The sequence below is a fragment of the Oncorhynchus clarkii genome, chromosome 8 (assembly GCF_045791955.1).
Source record: "Oncorhynchus clarkii lewisi isolate Uvic-CL-2024 chromosome 8, UVic_Ocla_1.0, whole genome shotgun sequence".
In the NCBI taxonomy this organism is placed as follows: domain Eukaryota; kingdom Metazoa; phylum Chordata; class Actinopteri; order Salmoniformes; family Salmonidae; genus Oncorhynchus; species Oncorhynchus clarkii.
Genome location: NC_092154.1, coordinates 659,550 through 673,028, shown reverse-complemented (window position 1 = coordinate 673,028; position 13,479 = coordinate 659,550). Strand labels below are relative to the sequence as shown.

The 13,479-nt window shown below is 44.4% G+C and overlaps 1 protein-coding gene across 3 annotated transcripts in view; it reads right to left on the bottom strand.

Moving 5' to 3' along the window:
* The window catches only part of LOC139414864 (DNA (cytosine-5)-methyltransferase 3A-like), a 76,447-nt gene that overhangs the window by 36,472 nt on the left and 26,496 nt on the right, over positions 1–13,479 (bottom strand). For all 3 annotated transcript variants that reach the window (XM_071162445.1, XM_071162446.1, XM_071162444.1), the window contains 3 exons: positions 4,307–4,513; positions 3,496–3,654; positions 2,391–2,498 (listed from right to left, as the gene is read on the bottom strand). In XM_071162445.1, the coding sequence (XP_071018546.1) occupies positions 2,391–2,498; positions 3,496–3,654; positions 4,307–4,513 (474 nt within the window). The remainder of the gene's footprint in view (positions 1–2,390; positions 2,499–3,495; positions 3,655–4,306; positions 4,514–13,479) is intronic.

The window sequence follows — 13,479 nt, the reverse complement described above, 5'->3', positions numbered from 1 at the left end:
ATACTATAGTGCCTATAAGAACATCCAATAGTCAAAGGTATATGAAATACAAATGGTATAGAGAGAAATAGTCCTATACATACTATATTAACTACAACCTAAAACCTCTTACCTTGGAATATTGAAGTCTCATGTTAAAAGGAAACACCAACTTTCATATGTTCTCATGTTCTGAGCAAGGAACTGAAACGTTAGCTTTCTTACATGGCACATATTGCACTTTTACTTCTCCAACACTTTGTTTTTGCATTATTTAAACCAAATTGAACATGTTTCATTATTTATTTGAGGCTAAATTGATTTTTATTGGCGTATTATATTAAGTTAAAATAAGTGTTCATTCAGTATTGTTATAATTGTCATTATTACAAATAACATTTTAAAAAATCGTCCGATTAATCTGTATCGGCTTTTTGTGGTCCTCCAATAATCGGTATCGGTATCGGCGTTGAAAAATCATAATCGGTCTAACTCTAATCTAGACCCCTACAAATCAGCCGGGCTAGACAATCTGCACCCTCTCTTTCTAAAATTATCTGCCAAAATTGTTGCAACCCCTATTACTAGCCTGTTCAACCTCTCTTTTGTATCGTCTGAGATTCCCAAAGATTGGAAAGCTGCCGCGGTCATCCCCCTCTTCAAAGGGGGTGTCACTCTAGACCCAAACTGCTACAGACCTATATCTATCCTACCCTGCCTTTCTAAGGTCTTCGAAAGCCAAGTTAGCAAACAGATTACCGACCATTTCGAATCCCACCGTACCTTCTCCGCTTGGCAATCTGGTTTCAGAGCTGGTCATGGGTGCAACTCAGCCACGCTCAGGGTTCTAAACGACATCATAACCGCCATCGATAAGAGACATTACTGTGCAGCCGTATTCATCGATCTGGCCAAGGCTTTCGACTCTGTCAATCACCACATTCTTATTGGCAGACTCAACAGCCTTGGTTTCTCAAATGACTGCCTCGGCTGGTTTACCAACTACTTCTCAGACAGAGTTCAGTGTGTCAAATCGGAGGGCCTGTTATCCAGACCTCTGGCAGTCTCTATGGGGGTGCCACATGGTTCAATCTTCGGGCCGACTCTCTTCTCTGTATACATTAATGATGTTGCTCTTGCTAGTGGTGATTCTCTGGTACACCTCTATGCAGACGACACCATTCTGTATACTTCTGGCCCCTCTGTGTTAACTAACCTCCAGACGTGCTTCAATGCCATACAACTCTCCTTCCGTGGCCTCCAACTGCTCTTAAATGCAAGTAAAACTAAATGCATGCTCTTCAACAGATCTCTGCCCGCACCTGTCCGCCCGTCCAGCATCACTACTCTGGACGGTTCTGACTTACAATACGAGGACAACTACAAATACCTAGGTGTCTGGTTAGACTGTAAACTCTCTTTACAGACTCACATTAAGCATCTCCAATCCAAAATAATTAAATCTGGAATCGGCTTCCTATATCGCAACAAACTTACCCTTGTAAAACGGACCATGCTACCGATCCTCGACTTCGGTGATGTCATCTATAAAACAGCCTCCAACACTCTACTCAACAAACTGGATGCAGTCTATCACAGCCATCCGTTTTGTCACAAAAGCTCCATACACTACCCACCATTGCGACCTGTACGCACTCGTTGGTTGGCCCTCGCTTCATACTCGTCGCCAAACCCACTGGCTACAGGTTATCTACAAGTCTCTGCTAGATAAAGCCCCTTATCTCAGCTCACTGGTCACCATAGCAGCACCCTCTCATAGCACGCGCTCCAGCAGGAATATCTCTCTGGTCACCCCCAAAGCCAATTCCTCCTTTGGTCGTCTTTCCTTCCAGTTCTCTGCTGTCAATGACTGGAACGAACTACAAAAATCTCTGTAGCTGGAGACTCATATCTCCCTCACTAGCTTTAAGCGTCAGCTGTCAGAGCAGCTCACAGATCACTGCACCTGTACATAGCACATCTGTAAACAGCCCATCTATCTACCTCATCCCCATACTGTATTTATTTATATATCTTGTTCCTTTGCACCAGAGTATCTCTACTTGCACATTCATCTTCTGCACATCTACCATTCCAGTGTTTAATTGCTATATTGTAATTACTTCGCCACCATGGCCTATTTATTGCCTTAAGTCCCTTATTTGACCTAATTTGCACTCACTGTATATAGACTTTTTGTTTTATTTTGTTCTACTGTATTATTGACTATGTTTAGTTTATTCCATGTGTAACTCTGTATTGTTGTATGTGTTCGAATTGCTTTGTTTTATCTTGGCCAGGTCGCAGTTGCAAATGAGAACTCTCAACTGGCCTACCTGGTTAAATAAAGGTGAACATTTTTTTTTTAAATAAAGTTAAAAAAATATATATGTCTATGAATGTGTGTGTACCTGTAGTGCCTCATATATGGCCCTCCTGTACATGGGCTGTTTGTTGTAGGTGGGCTGGTGGAAGGCTGAGGAGAAGGAGCTCAGCGGCATCAACTTCTCTACACACACCTGGAGGGAGAAAGAGATGGAGAGATAGTTGGAGTGAGGGAGGGAGGGATGTTTACAGTATTATAACACTCCTGGAGAGAGAGATGGGTGTTTACAGTATTATAACACCCCTGGAGAGAGAGATGGGTGTTTACAGTATTATAACACCCCTGGAGAGAGAGATGGGTGTTTACAGTATTATAACACCTCTGGAGAGAGAGATGGGTGTTTACAGTATTATAACACCTCTGGAGAGAGAGATGGGTGTTTACAGTATTATAACACCCCTGGAGAGAGAGATGGGTGTTTACAGTATTATAACACCCCTGGAGAGAGAGATGGATGTTTACAGTATTATAACACCCCTGGAGAGAGAGATGGATGTTTACAGTATTATAACACCCCTGGAGAGAGAGATGGGTGTTTACAGTATTATAACACCCCTGGAGAGAGAGATGGGTGTTTACAGTATTATAACACCCCTGGAGAGAGAGATGGGTTTTGTCTAGTAACACTCTTCTGTTCTTCCTGGGGGATTCTAATTGAAGGTTCTATGGAAGGTTATGAGGGCTCTTAGTGAGGGTTAAAAAAAAATGGAAAGTTCAGAGGGTTCAAAATAATTGAAAGTTCTGAGGGTTCCAAATATTTAAAAGTTCTGAGGGTTCTAAATAATTGAATGTTCTGTAGGTTCTAGGTGAAAGTTCTAACTGAAGCTGTCTGAGGGTTCTAACAAGGCATAATGCTACGCTAGGCTATCGATAAACTTACACAAATGCTTGTCTAGCTTTGGCTGTAAAGCATATTTTGAAAATCTGAGATGACAGGGTGATTAACAAAAGGCTAAGCTGTGTCTCAATATATTTCATTTGTGATTTTCATGAATAGGAATATTTTCTAGGGATATTTATGTCTGTTGCGTTATGCTAATTAGTGTCAGGCGATGATTACGCTCCCGGATCCGGGATGGGGAGTCACAAGAATAAGGGTTCCACTTGTGTTTCTGATTGTTCTAACTCACCACAGAGAACTTCCCGTCTCCGAACCACATGACCCAGCGTGTTCCCTCTGCTGCACGGCTCCTCCCACTCATCACCCAGGAGACGATGCGCCCAGGCCACCAGGAGAACCCACGCAGCTTCCCGAACACCAGACAGCCCAAACCAAACCCTCTATCATCCTATTATAAACACATGGTATACATTATAACACCAGACAGACCAAACCCCCTACCATCCTATTATAAACACATGGTATACATTATAACACCAGACAGACCAAACCCCCTACCATCCTATTATAAACACATGGTATACATTATAACACCAGACAGACCAAACCCCCTACCATCCTATTATAAACACATGGTATACATTATAACACCAGACAGACCAAACCCCCTACCATCCTATTATAAACACATGGTATACATTATAACACCAGACAGACCAAACCCCCTACCATCCTATTATAAACACATGGTATACATTATAACACCAGACAGACCAAACCCTCTACCATCCTATTATAAACACATGGTATACAGTATATCACCAGACAGACCAAACCCCCTACCATCCTATTATAAACACATGGTATACATTATAACACCAGACAGACCAAACCCTCTACCATCCTATTATAAACACATGGTATACAGTATATCACCAGACAGACCAAACCCCCTACCATCCTATTATAAACACATGGTATACATTATAACACCAGACAGACCAAACCTCCTACCATCCTAGGTCGTCATTGTAAATAAGAATTTGTTCTTAAGTGACTTGCCTAGTTAAATAAAGGTTACATTTTTTTTATACAATTACCTTGTACTCTGAATCTCTGGGTGTGGCCCGGTGGCCCCTGGCAACAGGCTCTGGCGTCATGGCGATGGTGGGAGAGGCGGGGTCAGTGTGTTGCTGGGGTGTGGGAGTGGCTAAACTGGCTGCTGGCTCCTCCTCCTTCTGAAACTCTGGCTCTGATAGGTTCTCCATCACGCTCATCACATCCTCTTGGTGGGCCCGCATCTCAGCCTGAAGAACACACATTATGAAAGTCATAAACACCAAGTATACACTGTGTATAAAACATTAAGGAAACTCTTTCCTAGACACAGACTGACCAGGTGAAAGCTATGATCCCTGATTGATGTCACCAGTTAAATCCACTTCAATCAGTGTAGATGAAAGGGAGGAGACAGGTTAAAGAAGGATTTTGAAGCCATGAGTCATTTAAGACATGGATTGTGTGTGTGTGCCATTCAGAGGATGAATAGGCAAGACAAGTGCCTTTGAACAGGGTAGGTGCCAGGCACACTGGTTTGAGTGTGTTAAGAATTGCAGCGCTGCTGGGTTTTTCTCGCTCAACAGTTTCCTGTGTGTATCAAGAATGGTCCACCACCCAAAGGACATCCAGCCAACTTGACACAACTGTGGGAATTATTGAAGTCAAAATGGCCAGCATCCCTGTGGAATGCTTTTGACACCTTGTAGAGTCCATGCCCCGAACAATTGAGACTGTTCTGACCAACTTTCCAAAACTATCGTTTGTTAACAAGAAATTTGTGGAGTGGTTGAAAAACAAGTTTTAATGACTCCAACCTAAGTGTATGTAAACTTCTGACTTCAACTGTATCAAAGAATTTGCGAGGGCACTAGAACAAGTCTGCAGCACCCGGCCTCACCCTACTAGAATCTGAAGTCAAATGGCTACTGTTTGCTGAACATCTGGTGCTTCTGTCAACAACCAAGGAGGGCCTACAGCAGCTCCTAGATCTTCTCCACAGAATCTGCCAGACCTAGGCCCTGGCATTAAATCTCACTAAGACAAAAAATAATGGCCTTCCAAAAAAGGTCCAGTTGCCAGGACCACAAATACAAATTTCATCTGGACACCGTTACCCTGGAGCACACAGAAAACTATACATACCTTGGCCTAAACATCATCGCCACAGGTAACTTACACAAATCTGTGAATGATCTGAGAGACAAAAAATTATAAAAAATATATACAAAATATACAACTGATAGGATTGATAAAGCATGGGCATGAGCTACAGGCCTACTGAGTTTTTCTCCAAAAAGATACAATTTAGAAACTTTAATTTTCTCGCAAGGACTTATATACAGGATACTAACTCAAGATCAAAATCTTTATTCCAAATCACAAGTCCATACCTAAAACCTTGATTTTGGATAAAATTACCTGAATGGACTATTACTACCAAGGATTATCAAGAAGAAAATAAACTTCCAACAAACCGAAAAATGCAGTATAAACACAGCGGAACCTGGAAATACCATCCAGCACAAAACTGAGTGAGTAATGTTCAGTCTAAACTTACTTCTGAACTCAAAAATGTAACCTTTTGGGATATAGGGCAGCATTTTCACTTTTGGATGAATAGCGTGCCCAGGGTGAACTGCCTCCTACTCTGTCCAAGATGCTAATATATGCATATTATTATTAGTATTGGATAGAAAACACTCTGAAGTTTCTAAAACTGTTTGAATGATGTCTGAGTATAACAGAACTCATATGGCAGGCGAAAACCTGAGAAAAATTCAACCAGGAAGTGGGACATCTGAGGTTTGTAGTTTTTCAAAGCTTGGCTTACCGAATACACATTACGATATGGATGAGGTTGCACTTCCTAGGGCTTCCACTAGATGTCAACCGTCTTTTGAAACTTGAATGAGGATTCTACTATAAAGGAGGGGCTCATGAGACCTCTTTGAGTCAGTGGTCTGGCAGAGAGCCTTGGTCTCATGACGCGCGCTCCCGACAGAGTTACCTCTCATTCCAGCGCTTTTTCTGAAGGCAAAGGAATTCTCCGGTTGGAACATTATTGAAGTTTTATGTTAAAAACATCCTAACGATTGATTCCATACATCGTTTGACATGTTTCTAAAGGACTGTAACGGAACTTTTCGAGTTTTTGTCTGGAGGAAGTGCCTGCGCCTCATGAAGATGCATTACTGGGATGAACACGCTAACAACAAGTGGCTATTTGGACATAAATGATGGAACTTTATGGAAAAAATCAGACCTGGGCCCTGTCGAACTGGGATTCCTGGGAGTGCCTTCTGATGAAAATCATCAAAGGTAAGTGAATATTTATGGTGTTGTTTCTAACTTTGTTGATTCCAAAATGGCGGATATTCCTCTGGCTGTTTTGGGCTCCGAGCGCCGTTCTCAGATTATGCTTTTTCCGTAAATGTAAAAATCTGACACAGCGATTGCATTAAGGAAAAGTCGATCTTTAATTCTGTGAATAACAGTTGTATCTTTTATCAATGTTTATTATGAGTATTTCTGCAAAATCACCGGATGTTTTGGAATCAAAACATTACTGCATGTAAGGCGCCAATGTAAACTGAGATTTTTGGATATAAATATGCACATTATCGAACACAACATACATGTATTGTGTAATATGATGTCCTATGAGTGTCCTCTGATGAAGATCATCAAAGGTTAGTGATTCATTTAATATTTATTTCTGCTTTTTGTGACTCCTATCTTTGGCTGGAAAAATGGCTGTGTTTTTTCGACTTGGTGGTGATCTAACATAATCATATGTTGTGCTTTTGCTGTAAATTATTTTTGAAATCGGACATGATTGGTAGATTAACAAGAGGTTTATCTTTCATTTGCTGTATTGGACTTGTTAATGGGTGAAAGTTACATATTTCTAAAAAATATTTTGGAATTTTGCGTGCTGTCTTTTCAGGGGAATGTTGTCGAAAGGTTAAAGACAATAGGTACTTTTCTTATACAAAGCCTATAAATAAGGATACGAAGCTACCAAGCTGCTAGGAAAGAAACTGACTGAAATTAGCATTGAAGTGTGAAGTGAGAGGTGTGAAAACTCTTGAGCCTAACAATGGCAGGAGAGTTTCACAGCCCCCCCCCCCCCCTCCCAAATGCAGAGGCTTTTGAAGCCCCCTCCATCTGTGAAGAGGTCATTACAATACAGTACCCCATCTCTATTTTTAGCTGATATGCAACCAGGATACTTCAGTTGTAAATTACCTCTATAAGAAACAATATTGTTGCTTAGATCACATTAGAAGATATCCTCCTCAGAATCTCCAAAATACAAAAGCCTCAGGACAAATTTGCTTGGATGTCATATTTTACCTTTATAAAGGACCATTCGCCAAAACTGAAAAGATATAGTTAGCTGACAACCTCCTTTTCAAAGTGGAAAAGATGGTGGACAGAGACTTGCTAGCTACGTTAGCTAGCTAGCTGGGATTTTCTATAAGGAATCTGCCTCCCACAAAAAGCTTCTCTCAAGTGGGTGTGACACCTAATTCTGCTGCCGACTGCACTGCTGCTTGGATTCCACCTGGCGATCTATTCACCGTCTGCCCTGACCTGTCTCCCCCTGTCTGGTACAGGTACTCCCCCCTCTCTCCCGAGCTTTGCTCCAGCACACTAGCGCTGTTGGGGCGAGTGACTCTGAACTTACAAGTCGTTAAAATGTTTCTCTGGTGCTTTATGCTATTTGCCTCCTGCTTTGTTGATGATGATCTTGCTTTTTTACCCAACCGTGGGACAGACTGTTTGTTCCCACACTCGGGACTCTGACTCTCTATTGGTTACACAGACTCTTGGCCTCCCATCCTATTCTAACTACCTCTCGCCAGCTTTGTATTCATGTTATCTGATGAAATTGCTGTACAATATGATCTTAATGCCATCTGATGCAGAGTCAAATATTATAAATCAACACTGCAGAGCTCTCCCTGTCCACTGCCGTGCCCTGATTGTATTACTGCTGATTATATCTGGAAATGTGCATGTACACTCTGGCCCATCTACTGTTGGTAGCCCCAATTCTGACTTGTGCTCTGATATCGGTTTCACTGATTTCTGCTCTCGTAAAATCCTGGGTTTTCTGTCGGAGAAAAGTCGGAGTCAGAGGCCGAACCTTCTCTTGTCTCTACTCCTCCCGTTATGGGGTCTGAGACGCCGAAGCTTCCCACCATTAGCTCTGACAAATTGAAAACTCTAGTCATTGGCGACTCCATTACCCGCAGTATTAGACTTAAAACGAATCATCCAGTGATCATACACTGTTTACCAGGGGGCAGGGCTACCGACGTTAAGGCTAATCTGAAGATGGTGCTGGCTAATGCTAAAACTGGCAAGTGTAGAGAGTATAGAGATATTGTTATCCACCAACGGTGTTAGGATGAAACAGTCAGAGATCACCAAGCGCAACATAGCTTCAGCGTGTAAATCAGCTAGAAAGATGTGTCGGCATCGAGTAATTGTCTCTGGCCCCCTCCCAGTTAGGGGGAGTGATGAGCTCTACAGCAGAGTCTCACAACTCAATCGCTTGTTGAAAACTGTTTTCTGCCCCTCCCAAAAGATAGAATTTGTAGATAATTGGCCCTCTTTCTGGGACTCACCCACAAACAGGACCAAGCCTGACCTGCTGAGGAGTGACGGACTCCATCCTAGCTGGAGGGATGCTCTCATCTTATCTACCAACATAGACAGGGCTCTAACTCCTCTAGCTCCACAATGAAATAGGGTGCAGGCTGTTAGCCAGCCTGCCAGCATAGTGGAGTCTGCCACTAGCACAGTCAGTGTAGTCAGCTCAGCTATCCCCATTGAGACCGTGTCTGTGCCTCGACCTAGGTTGGGCAAAACTAAACATGGCGGTGTTCGCCTTAGCAATCTCACTAGGATAAAGACCTCCTCCATTCCTGTCATTATTGAAAGAGATCATGATACCTCACATCTCAAAATAGGGCTATAATGTTAGATCCCTTACTTCAAAGGCAATTATAGTCAATGAACTAATCACTGATCATAATCTTGATGTGATTGGCCTGACTGAAACATGGCTTAAGCCTGATGAATTTACTGTGTTAAATGAGGCATCACCTCCTGGCTACACTAGTGACCATATCCCCCGTGCATCACGCAAAGGCGAAGGTGTTGCTAACATTTATGATAGCACATTTAAATTTACAACAAAAAAAAATGACGTTTTCGTCTTTTGAGCTTCTAGTCATGAAATCTATGCAGCCTACTCAATCACTTTTTATAGCTACTGTTTACAGGCCTCCTGGGCCATATACAGTGTTCCTCACTGAGTTCCCTGAATTCCTATCGGACCTTGTAGTCATGGCAGATAATATTCTAATCTTTGGTGACTTTATTATACACATGGAAAAGTCCACAGACCAACTCCAAAAGGCTTTCGGAGCCATCATCGACTCAGTGGGTTTTGTCCAACAAGTCTTTGGACCCACTCACTGTCACAGTCCTACTCTGCACCTAGTTTTGTCCCATGGAATAAATGTTGTGGATCTTAATGTTTTTCCTCATAATCCTGGACTATCGGACCACCATTTTATTACGTTTGCAATTGCAACAAATAATCTGCTCAAACCCCAACCAAGGAACATCAGAAGTCGTTCTATAAATTCACAGACAACACAAAGATTCCTTGATGTCCTTCCAGACTCCCTCTGCCTACCCAAGGACGTCAGAGTACAAAAATCAGTAAACCACCTAACTGAGGAACTCGATTTAACCTTGCGCAATACCCTAGATGCATTTGCACCCCTAAAAACATTTCTCATAAGAAACTAGCTCCTTGGTATACAGAAAATAATAAACGGCTCTCTATCCACCGGATGTGTACCAAACTCACTAAAAGTGGCAGTAATAAAGCCTGTCTTGAAAAAGCCAAACCTTGACCCAGAAAATATAAAAAACTATCGGCCTATATCGAATCTTCCATTCCTCTCAAAAATTTTTGAAAAGGCTGTTGCGAGGCAACTCACTGCCTTCCTGAAGACAAACAATGTATACGAAATGATTACGTCATAGCACTGAGACTGCACTTGTGAAGGTGGTAAATGACCTTTTAATGGCGTCAGACCGAGGCTCTGCATCTGTCCTCGTGCTCCTAGACCTTAGTGCTGCTTTTGATACCATCAATCACATTCTTTTGGAGAGATTGGAAACCCAAATTGGTCTACACGGACATGTTCTGGCCTGGTTTAGATATAAAGATATCAGTTTGTCTCTGTGAATGGTTTGTCCTCTGTCAAGTCAACTGTAAATTTCGGTGTTCCTCAAGGTTCCGTTTTAGGACTACAATTGTTTTCACAATATATTTCACCTCTTGGGGATGTCATTCGAAAACATAATGTTAACTTTCACTGCTATGCGGATGACACACAGCTGTACATTTCAATGAAACATGGTGAAGCCCCAAAATTGCCCTCGCTAGAAGCCTGTGTTTCAGACATAAGGAAATGGATGGCTGCAAACTTTCTACTTTTAAACTCAGACAAAATAGAGATGCTTGTTCTAGGTCCCAAGAAACAAAGAGATATTCTGTTGAATCTGACAATTAATCTTAATGGTTGTACAGTCGTCTCAAATAAAACTGTGAAGGACCTTGGCGTTACTCTGGACCCTGATCTCTCTTTTGACAAATATATCAAGACTGTTTCAAGGACAGCTTTTTTCCATCTACGTATCATTGCAAAAATCAGAAACCTTCTGTCCAAAAATGATGCAGAAAAATTAATCCATGCTTTTGTCACTTCTAGGTTAGACTACTGCAATGCTCTTGTAAGGGATTTCTTCCATTGACGGAGAGGCGGACCAAAGCGCAGCGTGGTTATTTTGACTCATGTTTTAATAAATCACTTCACATGAACAAACTAACAAAAAAGAAACGTGAAAACCCAAAACAGCCCTATCTGGTGCAAAACACAGAGACAGGAACAATCACCCACAAACACACAGTGACACCCAGGCAACCTAAGTATGATTCTCAATCAGAGACAACTAATGACACCTGCCACTGATTGAGAACCATACTAGGCCGAAACATAGCAATACCCAAATCATAGAAAAACAAACATAGACTGCCCACCCAACTCACGCCCTGACCATACTAAATAATGACAAAACAAAGGAAATAAAGGTCTGAACGTGACAGTACCCCCCCCCCCCCCCCCCCCAAGGACTCCGGCCGCAAAACCTTAACCTATAAGGGAGGGTCTGGGTGGGCGTCTGTCCGCGGTGGAGGCTCTGGCGCGGGACGCGGACCCCACTTCACCATTGTCTTAGTCCGCCTTATTGTCCGCCTCCGTGGCTTTCTAACCATGGCCACCCCTCTCAATGACCCGACTGGACAGAGGGGCAGCTCGGGACAGAGGGGCGGAAGCTCTGAACAGAGGGGCGGAAGCTCGGGACAGAGGGGCGGAAGCTCTGGACAGAGGGGCGGAAGCTCTGGACAGAGGGGCGGAAGCTCTGGACAGAGGGGCGGAAGCTCTGGACAGAGGGGCGGAAGCTCTGGACAGAGGGGCAGAAGCTCTGGACAGGACAGAGGAGCAGAAGCTCTGGACAGGACAGAGGGGCAGAAGCTCTGGACAGGACAGAGGGGCAGAAGCTCTGGACAGGACAGAGGGGCAGAAGCTCTGGACAGAGGGGCAGAAGCTCTGGACAGAGGGGCAGGGGCTCTGGCGCCTCTGGGCTGAGGGGCTCCGGCAGCAGCGCCGGACAGGCGGGAGACTCCGGCAGCAGCGCCGGTCAGGCTGGAGACTCCGGCAGCAGCGCCGGACAGGCGGGAGACTCCGGCAGCAGCGCCGGACAGGCGGGACCACCTGCAGGGAGGAGACAGAGAGACAGCCTGGTGCGTGGGGCTGCCACAGGAACCACCAGGCTGGGGGGACCTTCAGGAGGCTTGGTGTTAGGAGGCACCTGAAGGACCGGGCTGTGGGGGAGCACTGGAGCGCAACCTTGGCACCACTTCCCCAGGCTGGACAACTACTCTAGCCCGAACCCTCCAGAGTGCAGGCACAGGTTGAACCGGGCTGTGGGTAAGCACGGGAGATCTAGTGCTGACTACACGCACCTCTCCCTTAGGCTCCACTCCCACATTTGCCCGGCACGAGCGGAGCGCAGGCAGAGGACGCACTGCACCCTCCCAGCGCCCCGGAGACACAGCACGCAGAGCCGGCGCAGGATACCCTGGACCAAAACTGCGTACCGGCGACCAGACCCGCTGAGCAGGCACCATACGCCCTGGCTCGATGCCCACACTCGCATGGCACTTTCGGGGGGCTGCCCTATAGCGCACCGGGCTATGGGCACGCACTGGCGACACCGTGCGCTTAACCGCATAACACGGTGCCTGACCAGTAATGCGCTGCTTATAATAAGCACGAGGAGTGAGCTCAGGTCTGCTACCTGGCTTAGTACCACACCTCATCTGCCCCCCCCCCAAAAAAATTTTTGGGCTGCCTCTCGTACCTGTCGCACTGCCGTGCTGGCTTCGCCAACCTCATTCTCCTGTAACCTTCCTTGCACTGCTCCATCGAATCCCAGGGGGGCTCCGGCACTCTCCCTGGGTCGACCGCCCACCTGTCTATCTCCTCCCAAGTTGTGAAGTCCAGATTCTGCTCCCATGTCCCGAAATCCTGACCTCGCTGTTGCTGTTCCCTCTCCTGCTGCTGCTTTTGCTGCAGCTGCTGTTTACCACGCTGCTTGGTCCTGTTGTGGTGGGTGATTCTGTAAGGGATTTCTTCCATTGACAGAGGCGGACCAAAGCGCAGCGTGGTTATTTTGACTCATGTTTTAATAAATCACTTCACATGAACAAACTAACAAACTAACAAAAACAAGAAACGTGAAAACCCAAAACAGCCCTATCTGGTGCAAAACACAGAGACAGGAACAATCACCCACAAACAAAACAGTGACACCCAGGCTACCTAAGTAGGATTCTCAATCAGAGACAACTAATGACACCTGCCTCTGATTGAGAACCATACTAGGCCGAAACATAGAAATACCCAAATCATAGAAAAACAAACATAGACTGCCCACCCAACTCACGCCCTGACCATACTAAATAATGACAAAACAAAGGAAATAAAGGTCAGAACGTGACAGCTCTACTTTCTGGCTACCCGGATAAAGCACTAAATAAACTTCAGTTAGTGCTAAATAC